At 35.6% G+C, this 27,656-nt stretch overlaps 1 protein-coding gene across 1 annotated transcript; it reads left to right on the top strand.

The window, feature by feature from the left end:
- On the top strand, window positions 1-27,656 carry SLCO4C1 (solute carrier organic anion transporter family member 4C1). The gene is made up of 13 exons (XM_079331203.1): window positions 1-357; window positions 5,204-5,467; window positions 9,317-9,511; window positions 11,986-12,082; window positions 12,963-13,084; window positions 13,963-14,078; window positions 14,354-14,498; window positions 16,340-16,535; window positions 19,665-19,818; window positions 21,300-21,487; window positions 23,457-23,521; window positions 25,187-25,324; window positions 26,859-27,656. Exons 1-13 carry the CDS (start codon window positions 123-125, stop codon window positions 26,984-26,986), a joined length of 2,043 nt encoding a protein of 680 aa, XP_079187329.1. The 5' UTR covers window positions 1-122; the 3' UTR covers window positions 26,987-27,656.

Here is a 27,656-nt window from a genome sequence, read left to right as displayed (position 1 = left end):
CGGGGAGGGGCGGCGGAAGCGCCGCCACTTGTTCGGCGCGGCCGTGCCGCCCTCGGGGCATTTAGCGGAGCGTTGGGCGCGAGTGCGGCTCGCAGCCGCGGCTGGCAACGGCCTCGGGCGCCATGAAGAGCGGCGGCATCGAGAACCTGGCGTTCGAGACGCCTTGCCCCGGCCTCGACCAGCAGCGCCACGCGGACCCCGCCGGGGCAGGTGCTGGCGCCGCGGCCCCCGCCGGGCCCGGCCCTTACCCCGGGGAGGGGCCCTGCGGGTGGGGCCCCTGCACCCCCAGAGTTCTGCAGCTCTGCAACAGTTCCGAGGGGTACTTGGCTGCCTACAGCCTGCTGGCCATCTTCCAAGGTAAGCCGTCCCTGCTTCCCGGGGCACACGATGCTTCTCATCCCGGGGCTGCGGGGCACCGGGCGGGAGCCTGGGCTGGGCGAGGCGGAGAAGGAGCGGTGATGTTTTGGGTGGTGGGTAAGAAGAGAAAGGGCTTCTTACTTGCAGCTCTGGTGCTGTTGCTGAACAGTGAAGGTAATGGTTTGACTAGTGGAAGAAAGTACTCTTGTGCCCGGGATGGGGAAGTTGCACACTATTACTCGCTGTACTTCAACCTTTCTCCTTTTTTGCCTTCCCACGTACTTTATTGACCACTGCTGAGTCCACGGTCTATCAGCTGTTTGCTTCATGCGCTTGTCAATGCTGCATCCCGACTCACCACGGGAAAATAGGGCTTCATGTGCACACACAGGCAGAGACTTACAAGTCAGGGATTAAAACACCAATATAAATATAAAATTGTAGTATCCCACTACTGTCTTACCTGCCTGCTAATTGAAACACTATCCTTACCTGGTTAGGTGGAACTTTGGGTAAATTTGAAAACAGCAAATACATGTAATTTTGCTTGGTGAATCCCAGTGCAGCCATCTTCCTAAAACTTAACTGATGATTTAAGTTGACAATGGAAGTAACCTGAAGTTTAGCTTGCCCTAAATTCTTGTTGTTTAACTTCAGAGATTCTTGTTCATGTTTTTGGTTTTCTGTAAAGATTGGTTAGGGCCTTAGCAAGCTTTAAACTTAGAAAGCAGAAATGTTGACCGAGGGGAGGAGAAGAATTACTGTTTAAAATTATAAATAATTGAGATTTGTGAAACTTGGATACTTGTCTGTGAAAAGGAGTGATTTGGTCCATATTCATAACCTTTCAACTTTATTTTACTAGCTAAAAAAAAAGTGTTTCCTGAACAATTTGCTTTAAAGCTCCTTGTTACTCATAAAGGGATTTCTATAGAGGGATGGAGGGAAATGTTGGGTATTTGACATTAGAGGAGAGAGTAGCCTACACCAAAGAAATGCAGGGTTTGGATGGATGGCTCTATTCTGCCACGAACCACATTGAGGCAACTGGAATGGGATGAGGAGAAGAGAATTGGAGGCTCTGCTTAAAACCTAGAAGGATTTTAATGCTACTTGTGATGCTTGGAGAATCGGTGCATGAAGTAGTGTCTTAGTATGTGTTTCTGTGAACTTTTTCTGATTTTACTCCCTTTAGATTCTGATCTTGTCTTAGCATATAAGCTTACTGTTAGAAAAGAAGTATTTAGAAAGTTTTAGGATAAGCCTGTTGTTTCTTGCGTGATTTTGAAAGGTAGTGCTACAGCTGGTAGGATCAGAATATGATTACTGTTGTAGTTGTCCTGCCAAATTTTCTCCATAAATAAAAAGGAGAGGGGTGTGTCTGTGGAAGAACTTCTTAAATCGTTAGATTACAATAGTAGCTGAGTAGTAAAAGACTTTTAGAATATGCATACAAGTTTTTTTGAATGGCATAAGAACATGGATAGGCAATTAAAAATGCCCTGAATATGACACTGAAACTAAACAAAGTGTCTTGAATATTTCTAACATGTCTAAATTTCATAAAATCGGCCCTTCTGTTCTGATCTGATTGTTGAGCTGAATAATAAACTCAGCATACTTTAAAATCTTGGTTGTAGTCTGAATAGGTTCCCAATCATGGAAACAACTTGTGTCATAAGAATCTCTGTTCCCGTAGGAGGGTGTTGCTTGTGTCACTCATCCAGCTATTGCTTCTGTTATCTAGCTGTATATGTAGGCCAGCCACCTAATGAATCTAGTTCAGGTTTAGGGCCTTAAAGGAGGGAAACTTATGATGTTTGTTTTGGAAGCTGGTGTAGGCATGGCTATTGCAGATCTTGTGACATTCTTGATGTGTTACCTGGATTTTCTGAGAAGATAATTTCCTTTGGTTAGAACATAAAAGAAACTGGGTGCTGAAGTCAAGCTGCAATTCTTTTTGATATGTGGGTGAAACAAGGACCATCAGCAAGAAATTCAGGCTTGTGTGTGAAACTTTGTGAAAATATTCAGATCTTGCAGCTTCAGAGTTTAGATAAAAGCACACAGAACATAATTAGGATTTTGCACTTGTGTGACCTAATACTGTACTCTAGTTTGGGTTTAATAATTTGATTTACCCTCCAAATTACAGAAACCATCACTGAGGAAGATAGGATATATCTATTAAACTTGCCTAATGCACCTCTAGAAAAGATTATTTCTTAATGTGTTGAAGATTAATGAAGTAATCCATAACACACTTTTGATGCATATAAGTTGTTATACTAGACTTGTATTGTAAATGAGTGAACATAGTGGATGATTATCTGAAGTGGCCTGGTATGTTGTGAATCTAACTGAAAACATGTATTTGTCAGAATATTTTCTAGCTGCTCTCTAAAATAGATTGCTATCATTAGCACCCAATAAGCTGTATTGCAGCTCCTTAGAAGATTTCAGGTGGAACTTGCTCTAATTTCTGGCCCTTTCTGTTTCAAGGACATATGAAACCTGTATTTCCAGAATACAAAACACTTACTTTGCCTAGAATGTTTTTCACGTGACTAATACCTGCTTTGTGTATGGCACTTAGAGTTGCCTAAATGTATGATTGCATCTAGTAATGCAGTAGCTGGATATGCTGCAGTTCGTAGCTGTAGTAGAAAACAAGGTAGATGTTATCTCACTATTTTGAGCACAAGGAGGACTGTTTATTTCTCATGTCATTAGTAATTTTAACTAAAAACATCAGAACCAGAGTTTGTGACTAATTCAGTCTAACCCGCTTAAAATCTTTGAATATCACTAATATTTTATAGGCTGATCAGACCAGGTACTTTTACCAAGACCTTTTTAATTGTTGTTTTTGTGTGCCTGTTGTTAAAGCCACCATTCTTATAACAACTGTAAAACACATATTTCTGTTGGATGGATGAAGAAAAAAAGTACTCTTGTGTTTTGCAATAGCAAATGAAGTTGGGGTTTATAATTAATCTGGATTTTATGTGTCAGTACACACTCTACCTAAATCTCTAACAGAGGTAACAGGACAACAAGTTTTGGTTGAGGATAGTTAAAAACTAATTTCTATACTACAGTTTTTAGTGTTGGGATGTCCTTAAGAATTTGTTTATCAGATCAAATTAGTATCAGCCAGGTTCTGTCTGTTGAAGAGACTTTAGTGATTAATCACTAGATGATGTAATTGGAAAAGTTATGCTGACATTCATTACATCTGAATTTTACAGATGAAGTCTAATTATCCAGTATAATTAAAAGGAAGGTTTTATGACTTTTGGGATGTAAATTAAAGTTAGTGACTAAAACTACAAGCAAAAGACAATGCCTTTTAGCTCGGTAATCCACTTGCCTTGTAGCACATTTTCATACAAGTGTTTTAAAGCCTCAGTAAATGTTCGAAGTTCTGGCAGATGGGAAAAAAAAATTGTTTGTTCATTCCTTCATGCCAATATTGTTCTTTGGTTAATGCTTCTTAAGAGGAAAATCAAGTTGCTGAATGTGTAACTAATGGCACTGGAAGGACACCTGAATACTTGTGTCAATCCCATATGAGTTTAAGTGTGATGATTAAACTGACAGGTGAAATTCTCAGCCTTAATAATGAGGCCATAGTAGGCTATTGGAACTATGATTGTGTCAAGAGTTGCTTTCATATAGAAAACTGAAGTTTGGCTATTAGAAAACAGCTGGTTTATTTGGAGTAATTTCTTTTAATACATTAGAGTGCTCTAAGGAGACGTTGAAGCTTGGCTCAAGTAGTTGTACTTACGGATGGTGCAATACTTACTGAAAACTAACTTAAACACATTTCCGTCAGTAGTCTTGTGCTCTCCTCTTAGAATGACGATAGAAAATAATGTTTTAATTTAAGAGTAAGAGTAACTGTAGGGCCTGTGTCAGGGCAGATCCTCATCAGTCATCTGTAAGGTAACAGAACTCAAACATATTTGTACCTCTGACTCTAAGGCTTCTCAAATTTTTTTTCAGGTATATATTTTATTATAGGCATAATGCAATTAGACTATGATAAAGTTATCTGACACCATTATAATTACAGCTATTTATCTTGTATCTAAATCCTATTCTGGGACTGCTGAAAACAAACTACCTGGTCTTTTTCACAAACACAGAATGTGAAGTGGGGTAGAAGATTCAAATTAGTCTACAGACAATGCTTCTGTAAAAATGGACAGAGTGTTTAAGCATGCACTGGCAATTGTAGCTTAGTTCTACTTTTAGTTAATTTTTTTGCAGTTCATCTACACCTCAGTAGGTCAGCTTATGCAATGACATTTTTCCAGGTTGTTTGATGTTTTTGCTTCAGGGAAATTACAGATTCAAGGGGAAAATCTTTTTTGCTTGGTTGCTCTGAAACAGTTATAAAGAATTTTTTAAAAGCTTTATACTTTTTTATATTACACAGGATGCATGTTTGTTCAAAAGCCTTGTTTTATCTTTCTTTTGTGTTGGTGGGGAGTTGGTTGTTTGCAATAATTTGGAAACTATGTTCTGAACGTGCTTCTGTCGTAGCATGTATTCTAATGCAAGTTATAACCTTGACTAAATTACCTTTCAAGTATTTTATGACATCTTAATGCATCCTGTTTGAAATCTGTGCTTCAGACAAATATGTAGGTCCTGTGCAATTTGGCTGTCTAAGTTGGCACTATATTGATCTACTATGTACTTGTATCTTATAGCTAATACCTTATAAAGAAGCTTTGTATGCATTAATTTTAACCTTTCTGTCACACAAGGGTAAGCTTACCTCTGCAACTTTAATGTATCTTTGACTAATTATCTCCTTTTTTTATTTTTGTAGGTATTGTGGTAAATGGCCTGATTAACATTAGTATTTCAACAATTGAGAAGCGTTATGAGTTGAACAGTTCTCTCACTGGCTTAATCTCTGCAAGCTATGACATTGCTTTTTGTATATTGTCACTGTTTGTATCTTACTTTGGAGAAAGAGGGCACAAACCACGATGGCTTGCTTTCTCAGCATTTATGCTAGGAGTGGGCTCACTTGTGTTTTCCTTACCACACTTCTGTAGTGGAAAATACCAATATGGAGGAAAAATTGAAGGTAAGCTTCTGGTTGTTTTGAAAATTACTATAAAAATGAGAATTTCTGAATCTACTTGGTGCAACTCCTTATTTGGTACAACACACTTAATGTCTGTCAATGTCCTAAAATAGGGTGCTGTCTGTAACTGAAAATTGATTCTTTGAAATCCATAAGTTCAAGAGCTGCCTCTCTGCGCAGTGAGCTTTATTTTTTCAGAAGCAATCTGAATGTCAGTATCAGTTCTTACTGTTAAGCAACATTTGAATAAAAATACTTTTTTTTTCTTGCCTTGATGAATGCAATTAAAATTCACTTTAAAGAAAGAATTATCTGACATTTCTTTGTGACTAGGAATCAAATTATGTCAGCAATATAGGAGAAATGTTAAAGCTTACTTTACTTAGTAAAGCTCACTTAGACTTACCATCTTACCTGAAAAGTGACTACTTCTTGCATTTCTTTGTTTTGAACTATTAAAGGAATGTTGATTAATTCATTAGAAAGTTTCTCTAAGTTCTTTTAAAAAAGAAGTTAATTTTAACATGTGGATTTATTTGAAATAAAGAGGAAACAAGCAATACTGAACAAAGCAGTACTTAAATCACAGGTTGAACTCTCAGTTCTTAAACTTTTCTCATAAAGCAAGACTTAGAGCAGTGTGATTAGTGCCACCTATTTGTATGTCAGTTTGGTGGCACACCTATAAATCAGAAATATTCACATTTGTTTAAAGCAGGATGACTTAATCTTTTAGGATTGTCTTGTTATTGCAGTCTTTAATCAAAATCATGCTTGCAATCGCTAAGCATATTAGCGTGCTCAGTAAAAAAAAATTAGTAGCTGTTAAACAAGATGATGAAAGGTTGTTGATTCTCAGATTCATTTCTTTAGTAGTAATCATTTTGTTCATTTCTACAAGCTGTCTAGATGTTAGCTTAAAAAGTTGGGCAGGCTATTTTTTGCTATTTATTAAATGAAGGTCTAAAATTGACTTTAACTGAACAAGGTCAAAAGAAACCATCTTTAGTGTTTTGGGGGCTATGAGCACATAATTGCTTGTTAGCTCTTGGGAGAGGGACAACTGGTCACTTGCTCCTGGCACTGTTACTGTCCCATTTCCCTTTAATTTTGGTTTCAATATTGACCCCTCTACTTCACTATGATGAAAGGGAAACTAAATTTAATAGATAAAAGTTTAAATCTGATTTTGATTGATTTTTTTTTCATTTGTAACTAGATAAGTGTGGGAGAGCAAATTGCCAGCTATTGCAACTGATCTTTCTCCTTTCAAACAATTTTATTTGAAATCCCAAAGAACATGTTACTGTTTTTCCAACATCCATCATTGAAAATGGCTATATCTATTGATACCTTTATTAGGGACAATGTTCTACATGGACTTTTGAAATCTAAAAGAGTGGGGAATGTGTGAATTGGAATGTGTTTCTTCACCATAGCACTGTTAGCTAACAGCTTGCCTGCTGTTTTGATGGTTGTAATGCAGATGCCTATGGTGAGCACATTTAAGAACTGAAGCTGACTTAAACAAAACACTCTCAAAGATAAATTGCTAAGAGTGCAAGGAGTGTCTGCACCATGGCAGTCAACATAAATCTTCAGATGCAGTGCAACAGCATCTCTTAACTGTCAAGTAAACCCCAGCACAGGATTATGGGGTGTCTGATTTATCTAGTTCTGAGGTTGATGAAACATTTGAATTACACAATTAGTTATAGAATTTAATAGCACTAGACCCCAGAAGCCTTAGTTTTTAATTACTTGTGTGAATCACTTAAAGAGATCTTAATTTTTTTTGAAAATTAAGCTTGTATTTGATGCTACATATTAAAATCTACCACTTAGTTTATTTCTGAGCACTTCTTATTACTAGATGGTTACTTGATTATTAATGTTTGTCATATGTCAGTACAGTGAGTTTTTCGTGCAGGGTAACTTTTAAGTATAGTTTAATGCGATATTTAATGTGGCTGCCATGTTAATTAATAAGTCTAGTCTGAAATACAAAATACACCTAGCCTCTAGCATAAGTCTTACAGACTTCCTGGAACTTACTGCTTTATCTTGAGATAATAATTTACTTTTATTCTGAATTTATGCATATCCTACTATACAAATCTATTTGATCATTTATTTATCATAATACCACTTCCTAGAAATAGTTGAATACATTTCATAGTGAAAGATTTTCTAATCAATGGTCTGCATATTATTTTATTGCAGCCACTGTAAAAGTATGTTTTCTATTCTCCAGAAAGGTTTTAAACTCTAAACTGTGATACGGATGCAACCAACTGTTTGATCTGGTAACTTTTCCAGCTGGCTCCTGTATGGGAAGTAAGGCGCTCCCTCTGCTGGTGCATCCCTAACAGAATCAACTTAATTTGTTTAATCAGATGGCACAGAGGACTGTGAAAACTGCAAATATTATAAGCAGTGTACCTTTAAACTAATGGATTTTATTTTAAAAATTAAATATGTCTCAATATGTCTGTGACAACAAATGTGAATCGTAGGTTCTTACTTGGCACAAGGAAAGTAACTTCATTGTGAAGACATTGGGACCAACACTGGAACAGATTACTCAGGATCCTTCCTAAGCAGAAAGGAAGGAAAACTTTAAAGACTCTTTTGAAGTGAGGTTTTCTTATCCCACATGTTGACCTGTTTCTGTGCAATGCCACTGGATCACCTATTATGCACTGCAGAAAGTATTGATTAAGATAAGTTTCCTTTAAATACCTAGTGTGTGGCCAGTACTTCCTTATGCTTTGCTTTGTAAGCCTAAAGTGTGGATTGATCTTGCCCCTTCTTTGCATAAATAAAAGGTGTTCTCACATGTAGAAGGGCCTAAGGAAAGGCTATAATAATTTTGTGGTGAAATAGTGTGAATTAATCAGTCTACTTATCTGACCTGGAAGACATTTTCATGTATTTATTCAGTGGAGCTCATTGCTACCAAACTGATAGATTTATCTTCCCCCTTAGGGTTTTATGCTCTTATGTGGAAAAACCAGGAAATATTTCTCCTTTATCTTGTCTCTTGGTATTCTGCTACAAAAAGCTCAATGACAGCAAGAGAAAGGAGAAGACAATGTAATACTCGCTGTTTTCAGTTCCTCTTTTCTCTCCCTTCCTTGTTTATATTACATATAATATTACAGCAGCAGACACAACCTTACCCTGCTGTGCCTACTTTCCTCTTTGTGTGTGTGCATAAGTACAGAGGCTTTACATTAATTTCTCCTTCTAGAGACATGGCAATGTGTGTTCTATGAGACACAGTGGTGTAGGCTTTTAAGGTTTTTTGATTTTTCACAGGCAAGCACTTCTCAAAATAGTGAATGTAAAGGGAGTATTTTCTTTGTTAATGACAGACCACACTTTCCATCAGGTCCAGATTTCCTCAGGTTGTTCAGGCTGCTCTGTTACTTTAGAGTGGAAGTTAGTGCTCCTCAGAATTTTTATAAGGTACAAGAATACAATTAAGTGGCTGTTACATAGTCTTCACAACTAGTGGAATGAGCATTTGACAGGTGGTTGGTTGGTTGGTTTTTCATACATCTGATCAATAATACTTCCAACAAGTCAAAGCATATTTATAAGGCTATTTATTTCCTGTTGCCTGGAGAGGAAAAAAAAAAAAGCCCTGCTAGTATTTCTTTTGGGAGATATGCGATCACAGAAGGCTTAGTATATTTGGTATGTTAATAAATGTGAAAATTAAAATGGGAGCCTGACATAATAGCTTTCTTTTGTAGTTTAGCTTTCAGTACAGATTATTCTTCAAGTTGGACTGTGATGAGGTAGGTAACAGAGTTGTAAAGTCTTGCTGTCTCTGTTTTTCAGATACATGCCCAACTGCAGAAACCACCTTTGCTAATGCCACTTGCAGTGCCAGCACAGACTCTTCACTTCACAAGTATCTGTATGTCTTTATCCTTGGACAGCTGCTGCTGGGAGTTGGAGGAACTCCTCTATATACTTTAGGGACAGCTTTTATTGATGACAGTGTCCCAAAACACAAGGCTTCCCTCTATATAGGTAACTTTAAAACTGTTTATAATACTTCGTCTGGATGGATGATAGACAGCAATGCATTCCAGGTGTTTCTGTGAATTCCTCTAATTAAACAATCTTGTAATTATTACTTACGCGCATAAAGTATTTCTACATCGGTTACTCTGCAATTTAGATATAAGAATGTTTTAGTCTTTTCAATTTTTATTCTGTAGAACCTGGTAAAGCTACTTTGAGCACCCCTCCTATGACTTTTTCATGTCAGTAACTGAAAATTGTTAAATGGTTAATGTGGCTGGTCTGTTAACCACAGAACAAGTTGTAGCAAAAAAGTTACACAGTTGAAAAATATTGTGTGTCAGTCAGATCAGTAGATAGATCATATTATTTAATGATTTTATTTACTTACCTTCTCATAGTAGTCTGTCCATTCAGTGCATCAACACTGGTGTGCCTCATGTGATCAGTCCAGTTCTCTACCCACATACAAATTTGGCACTTGGCTGTACTGGAAGTACAGAGATTGCTTCAGTGGGGGTTGTTTAAAAGCTAAGGTTTTTATCTTTTTCAGTCACCATTCTCTAGGTTATGTGCCATTTTATTGCCAAGTTTATTGCACTTTAAGTCTGTTTTCTATGTGTATGAAGATATTTATTTCCCCTCTTTCATATGTAAGCAGATTAAAAACATATTGCCTATACTTGTGACTTGCAGGAGGAGTTAAAACTTCTCTGATTCCATGACTGTTTTCAGATAAAATTAATATTTTAAGGGGCAAAATTGAAATAATTTTCTGTTTAAATGCAATTTTTACACAGTTTTTCTAGGCAAGCTAATTAATTTGATGCCAACAAATAGGATAGGTTCATGTGATAAATCTTACATGATGAAGACAGGTTTTGTTTGTCCTGTTTCTTTATTTTGAGAGAGATAATACTCTATTTTTTCTTCCTCCTCTGCCTCTTCCCTTGAAACCATTAAAATAAATAGAGCAGAATTAGGGTTGTCTGCAAAATTGGGGTAAAAGAAGTGACCTGAAAATTGCAGATAATGGTGTCAGTGTTCATACTTTTAAAAAAGACCAATACAATGAACTAATGCATGCATTGTCTTCAGGTAATTGAGTTGAGTTCAGAAGAGCGGTGTATTCTGCCTAATGTAACAAAACTGCAATGCAGGAAAAACCCAAAGCCCCCCCAAAAAAACCCCCACAAAACCAAAATAAACCCAGGACACACTCCTAAAATTGTCCATTAATAGCTGCTAGCACCTTTTTACTTTAGGCCTGCAACTCAGAAGTTGTTATTTTCTTTCTCTTCTGCACTGGGTGCATTTTAATGAGGTCTGGGATGTCTACAACTAGAGCCACTGAAGTTAAACAATTCCAAATGGTACTTAAATTGAGTGTGTGGGAGAAAATAGGCACTTTCTAAGCTCAGTTTGAAGTTCTGTAGGATGAATATGAACTTAACTCAGAAAGTTCCTATGATCATGTCACTATTTCTGAAATGTTGGAAAACCTGGGATATATCTACTCAATATTTATTTTTACTTACTTGACTGTCACATTTTGCATTGCTTTACCCTTTTGCACTCCTCTCACTTTTCTGACTCCCCCATCATTTTCTCCTACTAACTAAAGGGAAATTAAATACTTTTGATCCATACTTCAGAAACAAATGAGAAATCCAGATTATTCAACCTTGGGAAACAGAACGAATACATGTTTTCTAATTAAAGATAGATCTAATTGCTACTAGTTTCATGACTTCATCTGCAGAGACAGTGTTCCTGCTGTCAGTGAGTGTAAACTGTGACCAGAAGTCTGTCTGGTAGGCCAGGAACTCTGGTGTCACATTGACATCAAAGAAGTCTTATACTCTTTTGCAGGGTGTGATTACACCAGCAACTTTTTAGGTTGGTGTTTTCTTTTTTGGGGGGAGGGGGTCAAGGGGCTTGTTTGTTTTGTTGTTTATTTTTTTTTTCTTTAAAAATGTCTTGAGCTGTTAAGACCCTTAGTTGTATATTTTAAGACAGATAATACTCCTGTAATACTTTCATGTAACTCTGTCTTCTGGTTTTAGAAAATCTAGAAACAACTTCAGATTAAAAAATATAAATAAGCAAGTTCTTAAAGATTGTGGTTAATGCAGTTAATAACCAATGTTCATAATTTAACTAATTTTTCTTTCGCCAGCTATCTTTTAAAGATAGGCACAAAATGGGGAAAAAGCAATCTAATAATGCTTAAAGGTACAGTCAGTGAAATGCCTTTTGCTGAACCACTGATGTGAAGCTTCTGAGAGCTGCAAATTTCTTCATTTAGGCATAAGTACAGATTTTGTCTTCTATATGCTATAACTGAAGTAGTGGCAGTAAAAGAACAGGTTGACTAATAGAAATCTTTTGGTCTGAAGTTAACTTAAGAATTTTATTAAAAGAAAGCTTTAAAAAAACTTAAGGAAGTAATGGTGAACTTGATGTATTTTCTCTTCTAGGAATTGGCTATGCCATGTCTCTGCTGGGTCCTGCTATTGGCTATGTCTTAGGAGGGCAGCTGCTTAAAGTGTATATTGACATTCAGATCCCCAAAAGGCAAGATACAACTTAGCTTATTGCTTCCTATTTTCTTTTCCTAATAATTTTTATCTAAATATTCAGCTTTTCTCTCTGTGAGGAGAATTTTTTTAGAAAATACTGTATTTTTCAAGAGCTTCATTAGCATGGAAACAAGTTACACTTAGGCTTGAAGTGAGTTACTTGCCAGAGTTAATGACTGGATTGTGTTTGAAAGTTTCTCTGTAGTGCAAATAGTTCTAGCATTTAAATATTAGCTATTTTAAACCTCAGTAGCAAAAAATCCTTTTTCTTTTGCTTAGTTATTTATTGGGGGTTAAGCTGCACGTACTGATTTCTTGTGGAACTGTTTCCTCGAGCTGGAATATGAGGGTTAGGATATTGCTCTTTAACTCCTAGGGAAGAGCTTGCTAGAAGATGTATCAGTTGAATAATTGTCCATTTTTAAAAGAAGTCTTATGAATTGTACTAATGTCTAAACCAGGAACTTCATTTACACTTTTATTTCCTTAAGTTTTAGAGCTTTTAGATCCATGCAATGGCATCCTGAACTTCTGAATTGGTTTTGATATAACTCATTGATTATGGGGAATCTTTCTAAATCCAGCATTTCCAGTATCTTCATAGTGCCTCAGAATCTTGAAATCAAAGTCAAAGAATAATCTTTAAATTGGAATGACAGTAACTAATGAAAGCTACATTTGGTAGAATTCAATATTTTTATAATTGCCCGGTGAAGTTGGTTTAAACAAGCAAACCATAAACTTAATATGTCAAACTAAGAAAACAGCAATATTAAAAGGCTTTCTGTTAAATAAGTATTAAAAGGAAATACTCCAGCTCAATGAAATCTGAAATTCAGAAAGGTAAACTTGCTTTATCTGAATTACTTTTCCAGTTCAAAGGTGGATCAAGATGACCCACGTTGGCTTGGAGCATGGTGGATAGGATTTCTTGCATGTTTTTTTGCAGTTTGGCTTCTTATAATACCTTTTTCGTGCTTTCCAAGGCACCTACCAGGTAAAGGCTTAGCAATACTTGGCTACTTTGGAAGAGACATTTGTTCATATTTGCAGGTTATAGATACTGGACTGAATGTTTTCTCTTTGATTTTGTTTCTCAGTTAACTGCCTTTGACTAAAATTTGAGGATGAGGGTTTTTTGGTTTTGTTTTTTTTTGTTTGTTTTATTTTTGTTCTTGTTTGTTTGTTTGTTTGTTTGTTTCCTCCTTCAATATGCAGCCTTTAAAATGTGGTGAGTGAGCATCTTGTGTATGGTGATCTTGCCCATGGCCAGGGGCTTGGGAATAGATGATCTTCAAGATCCCCTTTCAATGCAAACTATTCCATGATTCTGTGATTCTCTATAATGATTGACAGTAGGATTGGAAACATACACCTCAGCGTGGAGATGGTGGTGAAAGCTTGAAAGATGCTTGTACCTAAGCACCCAGGACTATATTTAAAGCTTCTGTGTTACCCACCAAGAACAATGTAGAAATTCCATAAGCATCCACAGGGACTTACTGTGCTAATATTGAAGAAGAAATGATGGAGGAAAGGAAAAAAATAAAGTAGGAAATGGGATAATGTGAGGATGATTTAAAAAAATAAAAAAGGTATTTCAGCATATGCTGAAGTTTTTGGGATGTTCCTGATAATATCTTATTGTAGCCAAGACCTTGCAAAGAAAGTGTAATGCTTTCAACAAAAATCTTCTTTCAACAGTACATTACTAATCTCTTTAAAATTCTGTACCAATAAAACAGGCAAGAAGACCTATAATATCTGAAATAGTTTTCCCAACTAAACAAAATATAAATTTTTGTAGATTTTTGACGTTGTCTAAGAGTGCAGGTATTCAGTGTTTTCATTGTTGATAAATATGACCATTTGTAGGAACTGCAGAAATTCAGGCTGAAAAAATCTCTGAAACCCATGATGATGGAAGTCAGGTACTGGTTCAGATGAACAATATTGGACAAAGTTTTAAAGACTTTCCTATGGCTCTCCTGGTAAGAAAAATCTCAAATTCCTGAAAGTGAATATATTCTGAGAAATGAAATTATTTTTCAGATGTTAGAGGTCTTTAGAAATGGCTTATTATGTTGTGATAGGGAAGACTTCAATGTTACTGATAATTCAATGCACATTTTGTTGATGCTTGAGATTGCTAGAAAACCATATTACTGAAGTTCCATTTCAGACTATCTACTTTTAAAATGTAATGACTTTACTTGGTACCAAAATCAAATAATTTTCAAAGTGTTATGATAATTTCTCCCCATAGATACTGTTGAGGAATCCAGTGCTTATGAGTCTAATAATAGCCAGTTCCTCAGAAGCTTTAGTTGCCACTGGATTTGCCACATTTCTACCAAAGTTTATAGAAAATCAGTTTGGAAAGTCATCAAGTTTTTCAGCAACTCTTGGAGGTAATATGGCTTTTATTTTAAGTCTTAAATATATTGTGTTGAACACTTCATTAACATTATCGGTGGAAGATATTCATTATCTTTTTTATATGAGATATTTGTGAATATACTTAGATGGAATGCAGTAATTAGAACAGTATTTTTGTTATTCTTGCCTGCCCTTAGATACTCTAATACTTAGTTTGCCAAGGGAATAGCTCTACTTTTGTTTGCAGGTTCTGAAGACTTGATACTCATATTCAAAGTAGACTAAGGATTTTGTGTGCTGATGAAACTGTAATTTATTCCTTTCTTATTCTTGGTGAAAAATGTTCCATTTTCCTTATTTAAAATTGGCTGAAGGAACACTAGTATCCTACTCCCTACTAAAACAAGACAAAGGGCAGCTAGAAAAAAATTTGTTCTTGTCACAAATAAGATGTTGAGTTTACCTTTCTCTCTTTCATTCCACACTGGCATACAATGAGTTTGCAATAAAATGACTCATCAGAATATTTAACAAGTCTATGTATATAACTGGTTCTATAGTTGGCTTACTGTCACCTATTTATTATCTGACAGCAGAAGTAATAGGTAGAACAGGAGAGAGCTATGAAAAATTGAGTGTTGAAGAAACAGAAAACATCTGATGGAAGGGCTCACATGATTAACTTTGACACAATGAATTCTGAAGAATAGCAACCAGATCAAGACAGAAATGTCCATAGTGTCAACAGATGCTTGCAATATGCAGATTTAGTATTTCTAGAATGTGTCTTGCTTAGCTGTGGAGTGGTGCAGTATATAATTATGGTAGTTGAGCTGCTATTTCTCCAACAGAAATGAGTTTGGGAAAGACTTCTGAACTACATCTCTGGGCAATACTAGAGAGTATTGTTGCATCAAAGCAAAGCATTTGCAAGTTTTGCACAAAAACACTAGGAGTGAAGTGGAAAATTGAGTGTTGCATTTTTTTTGTCCATAGACTTTGTTTGAATGTCCTTGAGTTGAAAATATTGACAGTGCTTATTAAATGTACAGCTTTAAAGAAATGCCTGCAGTAATGTTGAAAGTGGCTGTACCTGAATTGAGCTAATTAGTCTAAGCATTACCAATGACCATGGAAACTATTTAAACAATCATTGACTATGGTTTGTGGAATGCCCAGGTCTGTGGCCTGAGCAGTTTTGTTACTGTGCCTGAGCTGTCTCTAAAGTTAACTGTCTTAAGTTGGTGTAAATTATACTGAGTTCTGTCTTGTATTATAGATTAGCCATATTAAAATGCTCAGTTATTTATATGGAGAGCAAAGAGGATAAATCATTGTGGACTATATGGGCTACGACAGCAAAACAGACCCCACTTATCTATACTTCTTTAAGTCTTTCAGTAGGTGTCTTCTAGCCCATTGTGGTGTCTCTTGTATAATAATGGTTATATTCTCTTATTAAAATGTTCATAACAGATGTATAAGAAAGAACATGGACATGTCAAAAAGCCACTGAAACAATGAAAGAGAATGTTCTATTTTCATGGAGACACCTACTGGTGTTCAGAGAGTCCCGCACCATAGTGGTCCTAAGTCATCTAATTTGGCGGTGTTGAAGTTGGGTTTTGGATAACTATAAATTACACTCTCCAGTTAAACCTCTGGAAAGGTCAAAGATGATGTAACAGTAGAATAAATTACTCATGCAGTTAGATTCTGGTAGTATGGTTTGAAAACAATATCACATGGACTGCATTTTGCAGGTAACTGTTTAGATTTTTTTTTTTTTTCTTAGCATAAATTGCACCCTTATTTGCTTCACAATTATGTCTTGCATTTTTATGTAACTGCTCCTTGTCTTGTTTTCCTCTAGGACTTGTACTAATTCCAGCAGCAGCCCTAGGCCAACTCATAAGTGGTATCCTGGTTTCCAAGCGCAAAATGGATTGCAAAGGCATAATGAAGTTCACAATAAGGACCTATTCAGCGGCCCTAATATTAAACACGGTGTTTTTATTTGCTAAATGTGGGAATGAACCTTTTGCAGGTGTCTCTGAAACATATAATGGGTAAATACATTTTAATAAACTCTTGGGTTTAGTATTATTATTTATTCAGTTCCCATAGTTTCAAATATTAACATCAGCACTGTTTAAAAGTGGAAAGAATGCAACTTGCTATTCCAAAAGTCTGCTCTCAGGTGGTGAGTTACCCTGTCATGAATTAACAGAGCCAGAGGCAACACCAGCTGTTTGAGAGTCTGCCAAGGAGCCAGATGGTGCTGTTCAAAATAATTCTAATAGGCTGGTACTTAGGGACTTCTAGATACCTTCTGAAAAAATCATAGGCATGAATTGTGTGTTGTGTAAGTTGGTAAATAATTTACCAACATCTTTATATAGTTTTCCCAAATCCCCCATTTTATGCAAAGGCTAGGTGCCACTATCTTGTATAAAAGCATAATCTGATTGTTCTTCTCCAATGCATAAAAAGGCATTTGAAGCTAAATTAGATGGGGAAGAGGAGTGGTACACTTTACTAACACAGTGGCATGATACGTACCATGAAAATGCAGAAGATGGAATCGGGTTTGTAGCCTCTAATGCCCATGCAAGGTAGTTGAAGATAGAAATTTACTTGTATGCAATGCAAATCAACAAAGTTCTCTTCTCTTGCGACTGAAAGAAAATAAAAATTCTTAAAGTCCAAATTGCCACTCATTCTGATTTCATCTTTACAACTTGCTGTGTAAATTGACAGTAATTTAAAGGCCAGTGTTGAAATCTGTCTAAAATAAAGCTTTGCTTCAGTGTCTGAAAAAATTCTAGTAGACAGATGACTTGAACAACTCCGAACTGTGAATCAGATTTCAGATTTTGGTTGTAGAAAGCTTATAGTTATATATTGAGCAAAAGAATATGTATTCATCAATAAAATGGTGAAGATACAGTATAGAAAATGGTACATGAAATTATCTATATATTCATATCAGGTCCTGTGATAAGCAGCTGACAAAAGTTAGAGCTGAACTGACTTTTTGTCATAAGTTAAATACAACTAACTTGTATTTTACAGTTTTGTGTAACTTTATCAGTTATGTAGCTTAGCTGTTGCTACAGCAATTTGAAGTTAACTAGACCTGAAATATATCTCTTCCCTTGGCATCCATTATAAAAAGTGGCTCAGTTCTACTTATTCAGTGTTACATGTTGGATTATACTTTACTAGACATGTGCACCAGAATAGTCTGTGCCCCTAATACAGTGCCAGTTCTTAAACTGTTTTCTATGAAGAAATAAAATTGTAGCAGTAGCTTTAAAAAAATAATAAATTTATAAACTGGTGGAAGAACAAGGAGCCAAGTATTGCCTTCTGCTTATGAACTAATGTTTCTGTTAGAATAAATTATGAGATTACTCTGAGAGTTGACTTGAAATTTCATGTAGATTTTTGTGGAGTATTTAAAGAAATCCTTCATGGCAAGCATTATCTTCCTTTTGAAAAATAGCCTGGAAAGGTGAGGGGAGCTTTTGCAGGTCTAGTCTCAGACTTAACGTAACTACAGGACCACTTGTTTGTGTTAATGAAAACAGTATCTTACTTTTAGTAACACTGTTTATTACTTAATTAGACGGTCAGCAGAACCAACATGGTTTATTTTGTCTAACAGGCAAAGAATTGGTTTTGCCAAATTCTATTGCCCAGTGCATCCTTGAAAACTTGAAGGAAGAGAAATGCAGTGACTATTTCTGTACTTTTTTCATTTTCACATATCTCTGGGACTCCTGTTTAAAAACTCCTATAGAGTTTTATAAGGAGCAACTGATGACCTTGTTTGCTAGAATTTTTGGAAAAGCTAGGGGCATATTTTTTTGTTATGTTTTTCTCTGACTGTGCATAACTTAATGCTCAATCCTTCTTTGGAGGTCAGGGCAAAGAGACACTGCACATGTAAACAGGACAAATGGCACCAAATTGATTAAATATTTCTAGGCTTTGCATGCCTCACAAGCCAGCAAGGCACTGAATGTACAAATCTATGATTAGTGAATTTGCTTATGGTGCACTGTAGTTCATTCTTCATACTTAGAAAAATTGAAGTTATTTTGCTTAGGTTTAAATCACTAATTAATTTAGTGATATTCTTCTGTACTACAACAAAATGGATTTTATATGTAATTATGATGTTCCTAATACTCCATTTGAAGTTTGATTGTATGTAAATTAATTCCTAGATAAACTATTTCTCCTATTAGTATTTTTGCCATCTCAAATTCTCATGAATAAGCATGCCTTTGAGATAATTGATGTGGAACTTCCATTTTACAGTACAGTATTTAAGCTCTACTGGCAGTGTCAGTAATCTGGTTTTAGCTGACTGAACTTTTAACCTGTGGAAATTCTTTATTTATTAATGAACTATTATTAGAAAATCAAAGCATATTTTTATTATCTTTTATTCTCTCCTGAAGCACTATGTTATGCCTCTAGGACAGTCATCACAAAAGCCAAAATTATTTTTCATGCTAATAATACAGTGGGACAGCTTCAAATAAAACCATATGATGAACTGTATTGGAAGCAAATGTCTGAATTGAAAGTAAATGTAGTATGCAGGAGTTAAAGAACACTGTTAGTTATTAGTTATTTCCTAAAATGCCAGAGAAAATCTTTAGATCCTTCAGGGTGTGTCATTGCACTCTGCATTTAACATGTGCAGTTGTCTGAATGCTTACACAATTTAGATTGGCAGGGCAGTGGTAAAAATAGTAAAAATAAGGTGGCTTTGCAACTAGACTTAAATAAAAAAATGGGGAAACTCTTGGAGTATGATCAGTAGAACAAACAACTCCAAATACTGTTTTTAATATTTTTTTTAAATTATAAATTGAAGAAATTCAAATACCTTAGTGGAAGAGAGAGGATAATATAAGAGTTGGGCTGAGATGCAGAATTTTGTCATCTCTTTTGTGAGTGGAAATTGGAGGAATAATATTTGGATAGAAAATAAACTAGATGTAAAATAAATGGAAAATCTAGAGATCTAACTACTATGCTTATTTTTAAACAATTAAGTGCATAAATAACAGGAATAGAGTATTTTAAAATTTATTATGCTATAAATATTGCATTACTTATTTACATATCTTCTGTTTTTCAGTTGCTTTATTAAATGCCTATTTACTACTGCTTTTCAGAACAGGCACTCTACATAACTTAACAGCACCATGCAATGCTAATTGCAGGTGTTTGCGCTCCATGTACTACCCAATTTGTGGCAGAGATGAAGTCCAGTACTTTTCTCCCTGTTTTGCAGGATGTGCCTCATACCATTTTAACAACATGAAAAAGGTACTTTATGCAATAAAGATAGCTGACAATAGTTTCTGGTTTCCTATAAAATGCACTGTATTTCAAAATGTCCTTTCCCACAATAAAAATATAGGTTGTATTTAGAAAAACCCAGGAGTTACAATGCACAATTCACTTATGGAACACCATGGCTCCCACTGCTGGTCTCTTAACATATTCACAGTCAAAATGCTAGGCCTCCTCAGTTGTTGAGAGGGCACACATGGGTTGAAGCCACATCAAGTCCATTGATCTCTGAAAAGTTTCTGGTAGTTGTCTGGCTTTTTATAGTCTGTTGGGGTGAGCCACATTCCCTGCCCTTCATCCCCCATATTCATGCTGGCCTAGCTAACTTTGGAAAATGTTTCACTCTCTTAATGAAGTCAGAGAGAAGCATTTACATTACTGTTGATTCCCTGAAGTGGCAGAGCTGTTTCTTTTCCGTATAGCTTTTTTTGCAACAATTCTAACCATTCACGGCCTGCATTGTTCTCTGAACTTTCTGTGCACATCACTCTTTCCCACCTCTAGGCCTTCTTTCATTGTAAAGGTTTACTGGTTAGCCACAGTGTTTCTCACTTGTGTGATGCCATTCTGCACATGTCTTTCTAATGCTGAAAATAAGCTAAATCTAAATGTACTTTACATAAAACTGACAATCAGAAAAGTCAGCAATTGTCTTGACATTACCTGAAGTTCTTATGTAGCTCTTTAAGCAAAATGCAATGTTTATTGTATACGCGACAACCTGCTTCTGTGAGTTTTGAGAAGTAGACCCTGATGTAGGAACGGTAAGTCCTGAAAGTGCCTAGGTTATTATCAGGCCTTCCTGGAACTGAGGGGCTTTCTGTGTTTGTCTCTACTAATACAATAAACTCTTGAGTGGGGATGTGGGAGCAGTGTAGGAAAATCCAAAAGGCAAGCTGACCTAGGAAAGGACTTTGTTCTTTTTATATTGAAAATGAGAGGAGGTTTTATCCATAAGAAAAATGTAGGAGACTAATTACTTCTTGCTGTCAAAACCTCACACTTCACTGATACATTATATTTTTCTTTGAAAACAAACTTCTTCAGATTTAGATGAAGAGCATATTGTGTTTGTTCACCTGTACACCACTTATAGAAGTGGTTCTATATTGCTTCCATTATTTCCTGTTCAAGTCTTAAGAGTAGAGCTTGTCTCTCTGCATATGGTTTGCTTCTGACATCTGCAAGGTTTTTTTAATGCTTGTAGCTAAAAGCCATGCAAAAAGTCAAAAAGCCAAAAATACTTTTTGCTCAGGTGAGGTAGGTCAGTCAAGTTCTGATGAACCAGTTTTAAAAATTGGTGTCATTGCTTGTCAGGAAATTGACTTTTTCCTATATGGTAAAGTCAGTGTTTATTCTTGTCTTGTGTGATGCAAATACAATGAAAATTTACCAAAACAGTGTAACTTTGTGTCATTCTTGGAGCTAAATTTTGTCTTATATATTATTTGTAGATATACCACAACTGTTCTTGTATTGGGAAACCAAAAAGAGAAAATGGTTTAGAAGACTTTCTCCATGAAGCTGTCGCTGGGAAATGTCCAACACAATGCAAATTTTTACCTTTATTCCTGGCCTTCTTCTTTTTTGCTGTTGTTTTTACATTTATGGCTACTACTCCAACAACTGTGGCCATTCTCAGGTATGTTTTTTGGTATGAAAGAAAGGTAACGTTATTTTGAAAACTAATATCAGTGGAATACTTTTATTTGTGCTATTTGTGCTATTTGAACAAGATTGTGTAGTAAGCAAGCAGTATTTTAAACAGAGCAGTCATACCACTGTTCACTCTTCTTTGTAGATAAGTTTTGAATTTATTAAAAAAATAAAATTTCTAACATGAAGCAAAATCCATTTCATGGGAGCACTCTTAACTGTTTTAGTTAAAGCAAAAAGGAATAAATGTGCCATGTGCTTTGATGAAGAAAATATTTGACTAGCCTGTTTATTGACAGTGTCAGCATTTCAAATTGTATCAGGAAAAGGATAAAATAACAATTAGTCTTGTATTCTCAACCTTAGATTCCTGTCTCAGTTCAGAGTTCTAGCTTGAAAAATTGTAATCTGTACGCTATAAGAGTACAAGAACTGTAGACTACTTCCCATGATATTCATGTTGTATCTATGGTGGTGATTAATGTAAAATGTGATAGCAATTATTCAGTGGTTTTGCTGTCTTTCAAATTGGTGAAACTTGTGTGAAAGGTAGATTTTTTGTTGTTGTTTTTATTTTTAAAATGCGCTTCTCATTCTGAATTTACAGCTGTTTTTCTTTATGTTGAAGTTTGACTTGTACTTCTAATACTTCTAGTGAAAAGATAACTATGATGCATAGGCATGTAGCTTTGTGAGGATGTGGCTAGATGCCCCTTGGCAGGCAGCTGAGGAAATCAGTAACATCCTACAACACTGCTTTGAAGTAGCCTCATTTCCAGGTGTGGTGTAAATCTGAAATTAGCAGCTTCTCATATTAGTGTGGGGGCAGAATGATGTGAAGTTCTGCATTATCTTAAAAATTGAGCCAACATAGTTTTATTTCAATAATTCTAAGCAGTATAATTTGCATATTTGAATCCTTATATAATTCAGCTGAAATGTTTTTATGGAAAAAAGGACTGTAAGTATTTTAATTTTTCAAAAACTAATTTAAATACCTAAATGTCAGTGAATTTTACAGTATATTCTGGTATCTTTTCAGTGAGCCTATTTAGTGCAATTTCAAACATGAACCATACATTCATGACAGTGTTCTAGTTCTATAAATAATCGCCTGCATGATGTGAAACTCATTCTCCTTCTCTTAATTGCCTTTATGGATAACAGAATTCTAACACTGCTGAAAAGTGCTCATCTTGGATGTTTTGATGTGGGTAATTCTTACATATACTCCAGAATGTGGGAATAACTTCTGAATGTGTAAATACAGTATTTTTCAACATTGTTTTTCAATACAGTTTATTAAATAAAACACTTCTGAAACTAAATTACATAAATTAAGCAAGTTAGGTTGTATTTAACCTCTATGGTAGCAACTTTAAGACACTGTCCTGAGAATATGTTTGTTCCTGGAAAAATGTCTTTAAAATATTGGCAAAAGGTAAGTTGATAAATTCTGCTACTTGCTAAATCATTATATTGGTTTGTATAGGATAGGCCCGCACAGTTTATTTATAAGGTCAAATGAATGTATGCAAAGGTTGTGGAAACAGATCATATTGTGCTGTGCTGTAGTCTAGTCTCAATTCATGTGTTGCTTCTTTAGGTATAGTAGCTCAGGATTATATCCTAGCACTGTTTTAATTTCCTTGGTTGGTCTATGGAAAAAATATTCAACATTATCGGTATATTAGGGTGCTGGTAGCAAGCTTCCTTTTTGTTTATACTATTTTTTAAAACTTAGTTAAATCAGAAATTTCTTGATGGGCTACTGGTGTATTTTATTTAAACACCACTTGAAATAGTTTAGTTAGCTGTTCTGCACACTGGATTTCTAAACCCCTCAGGAATTAACAAGTGAAAAGAGTATATAGAGAAAAAGCAAATTCATTGAGGGACACTGCACAGGAGTGAGACTTGTTTACTCTCTCTTAAACTGCAAATCTTGTTTACAGGTGTGTTCCAGATAAACAGCGCTCATTTGCTCTTGGAGTACAGTTAGTGTTTCTGCGACTACTGGGTATGACTTTCTTGTTGAAATATTTGCCTTTGAATAATCTACTTATTTGACACTTTTTTCTAGACTTTTAAAATAGACTAAGAAGCTTTCAGAGCAGCTTGAAGCAGTCTGTCATTGTCTTACAGGATACACTTCTTGTAAGGTACCATCTGGATTCAAATTCCTTTGCTAATAAGACATTCATGCTCTCTGTAGCCTTTCTTGTTCTTATGAGCATAAATACAGGTAACTGTCATTCTTTCAGTAAAAGGCATCTGCTGCTACTTTCCCCAGAAGAAGGCCTATTCTGAAAGCTGAGATAAGAAGAACTGATGTAATAGAAAACAGTTTCATGTAACATCTGAAATCCTGAATTTAAAAGAAGAGTGAATATGTGGAGCCTTTCTTCCCTTCCTTTCTTTAAAATGTCTTTGACTAATTTTAGCATTTATTAAAATTGTAAATAATTGTACATAAACAATTACAAAGTATGGTATGGGGAATATGATATTTAAATTCTAAATCTAAGCATCTCCAATATTTCAGTAAGACAGATGAAGCTCCTTAAGTAAAACAAAGCTAAACATAGGTATTTTCTGGTCCATGTGCATTTGAATTTTCCCAGGCATAATAAAAATCCTTATTTTGGTAGTAGATGGTTTTTAAATGGCATATTTAATTTAAGACTGGGTCTATACACAGTTGCTGTTTGGACTTTTATGCCAATATTTAATGCTTCAGCCATTCCCTCTCCTTTGAGATTGTGTATCTAGCAGTGTGAGTTCTGCATTGCTATATTCAAACTGATTAATCTAAGCCATTCTACTGATAAAGTGCAATAAGAAGCAAACATTCTCACAGTTAGAAATCAGCTGGAAGACTGTGCTCAGTGCTCCTGACTTCACTGTGGCACTACTTTACACAGCATTACTTATAAGCAACATATTTTTGCTGTAGCTTTAGGAATCATACAGGGGATTTATGCTGAAGGCCTAGTGAGGGACATAGTTACTTGTTTAGCTCTAGGAGTTTAAACCTTGGGTAGGTTGAGTATGCAGTGATGTACCTGGTGTGTTTATTCAAAAGTTGGCTATGCCTGGATGCCAGACACTTGTGCATTATAACACACAAAATTCACACAGAGTTAATAAAATCTATGCAAGAATAATTTTAAACACTGGGGTTTTTTTGGTAAAATTTTTACTGGAAGCTGTGCTACATCTGAGGAATGGGGAGAAGTGTGTAACTGAGCATTTAACATAATAATATTTTAGTTATTTTAATTTGGAACGGATTGGTGTGTACGATATGAAGAAAGCGACATTTTTCCTTTCAGTTAAATTCCTGATTCCTTGATTAGTTGTTTTCACCACTGATTTTAATTACTTTTTTCCCACAGAAGACTGAGGAAGTTAAGAAGCTCAAGTCTTTGAATAAACTTCTTGCTTAACAAAGTGAGAACTGTATAACAATTTACCTCTACCTATACTAATACTACCTATTAACTGAGAGTGATGTTAGGTGCAGACTTACTATGTAACACGAGGCTTATGACTTCGATTAAAATGTTTTGTTTAGTATTTGGTTCTCCCGTTTTACATTCTCCACCAGCTTGGCATTTCACTGTATGCATGAAAACCAGGTAGGCAAACTCAAACATTCTAAAATGTTAACTATGTTTTTTAGGTACTATTCCTGGACCAATTTTGTTCGGTGTTGCTATAGACAGCAGTTGTACTCTGTGGGATATTAATGAATGTGAAGTTAAAGGAGCATGCTGGGTATATGACAATGAAAGAATGGCTTATTTGCTGATGGGCATAAGTAAGTGTTTTATAGTTAATGCATATACTAGGTAACTGACTGCTAGATGGGAATTATTTTGAAATAAAGCCTTACACTTTTCATTTTTAGCAGCAGTGGTTTTTAAATTTTTCATAAATAATCAGTAAAATATTATGGAAGGAGAAACACCACAGTAAATAAACTTTAAAGGTTACTTTAAAAATTATTTTAATAATAACACAAGACAGTTTTGGTCTTTGGTTTTACTTCATTGTCACACTTTAATTACTAGATTAAGGGACTGGCTCACTCTTTAGTCTGTCTTTAGGGTAATGAGCATGATTAGGAATGTGAAGATGATTAGAGGGATGGAGCACTTCTCCTATAATGAAAAGGCTGAGAGAATTGGGTGTGCCTGGGAAAGTGAAGTCTCCAAGCTGACCTTATTGAGGCCTTTTGGTAACTGAAGGGATACCTGCAAGAAAGATGTGAAAAGGACTCTCTGTAAGAGCATTGTCATGGAACAAGGGGTAATGAATTGAAACTTAAAGGGTAGGTTTTGGTTTAATATTAGGAAGAAACCATTTACTGAGAGGGTGGCAGGCACTGAAACAGGTTGCACAGACAAGTTATGGGTGCCCCATGCCTGGAAGTGTTCAAGGTATGGGATCCTGAGCAATCTGATCTAGTGGAAGGTGTACCTGACCCCCAGCAGAGAGTTGGAAGTAGACAGTCTTTAGGTTCCTTTCCAACTCAAACCATTCTGTGATTATCTGGGTTGGTGTGTTGGCAGTTTAGGTCTGGGGAGCTTCCTTCCTCTTTTTGTATTTCAGTTATTTTCCATAACTTATATAAACTTCTTGAAAATATCTCTGACTTGTTTAACAATCTGCTCCCTTCAAATATGAGGTATATATGCCAGTGGGAGAGAAGGTATGCTAAGCTTGCATCTGAGATAAATGCTGTTGGTCTATCTTCTAGCAACAGTGATATTTACAGTGTGTAAACTGAAGCATGATGTCTAATCCTGAAACTGAAAAAGCAGTAGTCAGAACTTGAGGTTAAGAATCTCATGGCATATTTGTGATCAAATGCAATCTCTCCTGGTTTTTGCCCTTCTTCTTGGCCTTCCAAGTTGCACAAAACCTGTAACATGTAACCTTTTAACTTTCTGTAACCTTTTAAGAGAGCAGATGAGAGAATACTGAAACAGGTATTCTATATGGGAAGTTTTAGTTTCTGGAAAAGAGAATATTGATATAATAAATGAGAGTACTGAAACAAGAAATAAGAAGGACTTGCACTTGAAGCTAGTATGGGGTGAAGAAATACAGAACTGGAGCAAAGGTAATAGCTGCTGCAAGCAAAAATTGGCAGGCAGATAAAGGATCTGAATTCAGCTGGATGATTGTCTTTATCTGCCTTTTGCAATTGTAAAATACATTTTAATGGAGGCTGTGAATTTCAGTCTTACAGGGTATGTAACTCACCATATGAAGTTTTATAAATGTGTGAAACACTGTCTGCTACTGAAAGTATGTGCAATAAAGACTCTCCTGTTCTTTGCATTCAGGTGCTGCTTGCAAAATCATCACAATCATCTTTGCAATCATGGCAGTGTATTTCTACAAGCCTCCAAAATTAACTAAAGCCCTGCCACAAAAGACTTCAGAGAAGATACGTGCTATACACAAAAAATGATAAGCAAATCAGGGACTTTGGAAAGAAAACTGTAAGAATAAGTATTATTACAACACTTGTACTGAAGTTCTTGTACACTGTTGCCTAAATATGAAAGATCATATTCAACATTTGAACAACTTGGAATATTTTGAATCTGTACTATTCTCTAATTTGCTAAACATTGTATAGTATTAGATTGTGGCTGTGCAAAGAAGTTACACTGGAATTTGCAGTCTAATTTTAGAAGTCTAGTATGTAAATTAATTGAAACAAGATGGAATACTCTGATCATAAAACAGGAAAAAGAAACTGAACTGAGCTGACTGAGTCCCACTTATCCCTAGATGTTACTGTAGTGGGAGAAAACAAGTAGCTTGGTATATTGAAGGGAACTGTGTATGTTTAAGAAGGACTTAATGTGCACATATTCTGGGCTAGTGTGTGAGTTTGGCTGTTTTAGAAATATTTTTACGTGTTATCTTGGTGGTGTAAGTTCACTTTTTAGTATTTGTAGGAAAATGTAAATAGTTATGATAGAATAGCTGAGTTGCAAAATCAAAATATTTGTTAATTTAAGTACTTGAGTTTCTATCTGGACTATATACAGAAACTTGCTGTCCAGCTGCTTTATTTAAGCACTCTTAAAATGTTTCTATAAAATTTTAAAATAAAACCTATTTTCTTACTA

This window comes from Erithacus rubecula (genome assembly GCF_903797595.1).
Source record: "Erithacus rubecula genome assembly, contig: SUPER_Z_unloc_2, whole genome shotgun sequence".
NCBI classification, from domain to species: Eukaryota; Metazoa; Chordata; class Aves; order Passeriformes; family Muscicapidae; genus Erithacus; species Erithacus rubecula.
The sequence above is the reverse complement of the archived record's forward strand: the minus strand, read 5'-3'. Positions and strand labels throughout refer to the sequence as shown.

Excerpts from the sequence above, each read along its gene's own strand:
- SLCO4C1 (XM_079331203.1), top strand. The coding sequence starts at position 123 with ATGAAGAGCGGCGGCATCGAGAACCTGGCGTTCGAGACGCCTTGCCCC. Across the intron at positions 14,079-14,353 it reads ACTTTCCTATGGCTCTCCTG|ATACTGTTGAGGAATCCAGT; the intron begins GTAAGAAAAATC and ends TTCTCCCCATAG. Across the intron at positions 21,488-23,456 it reads ACAACTGTGGCCATTCTCAG|GTGTGTTCCAGATAAACAGC; the intron begins GTATGTTTTTTG and ends TCTTGTTTACAG.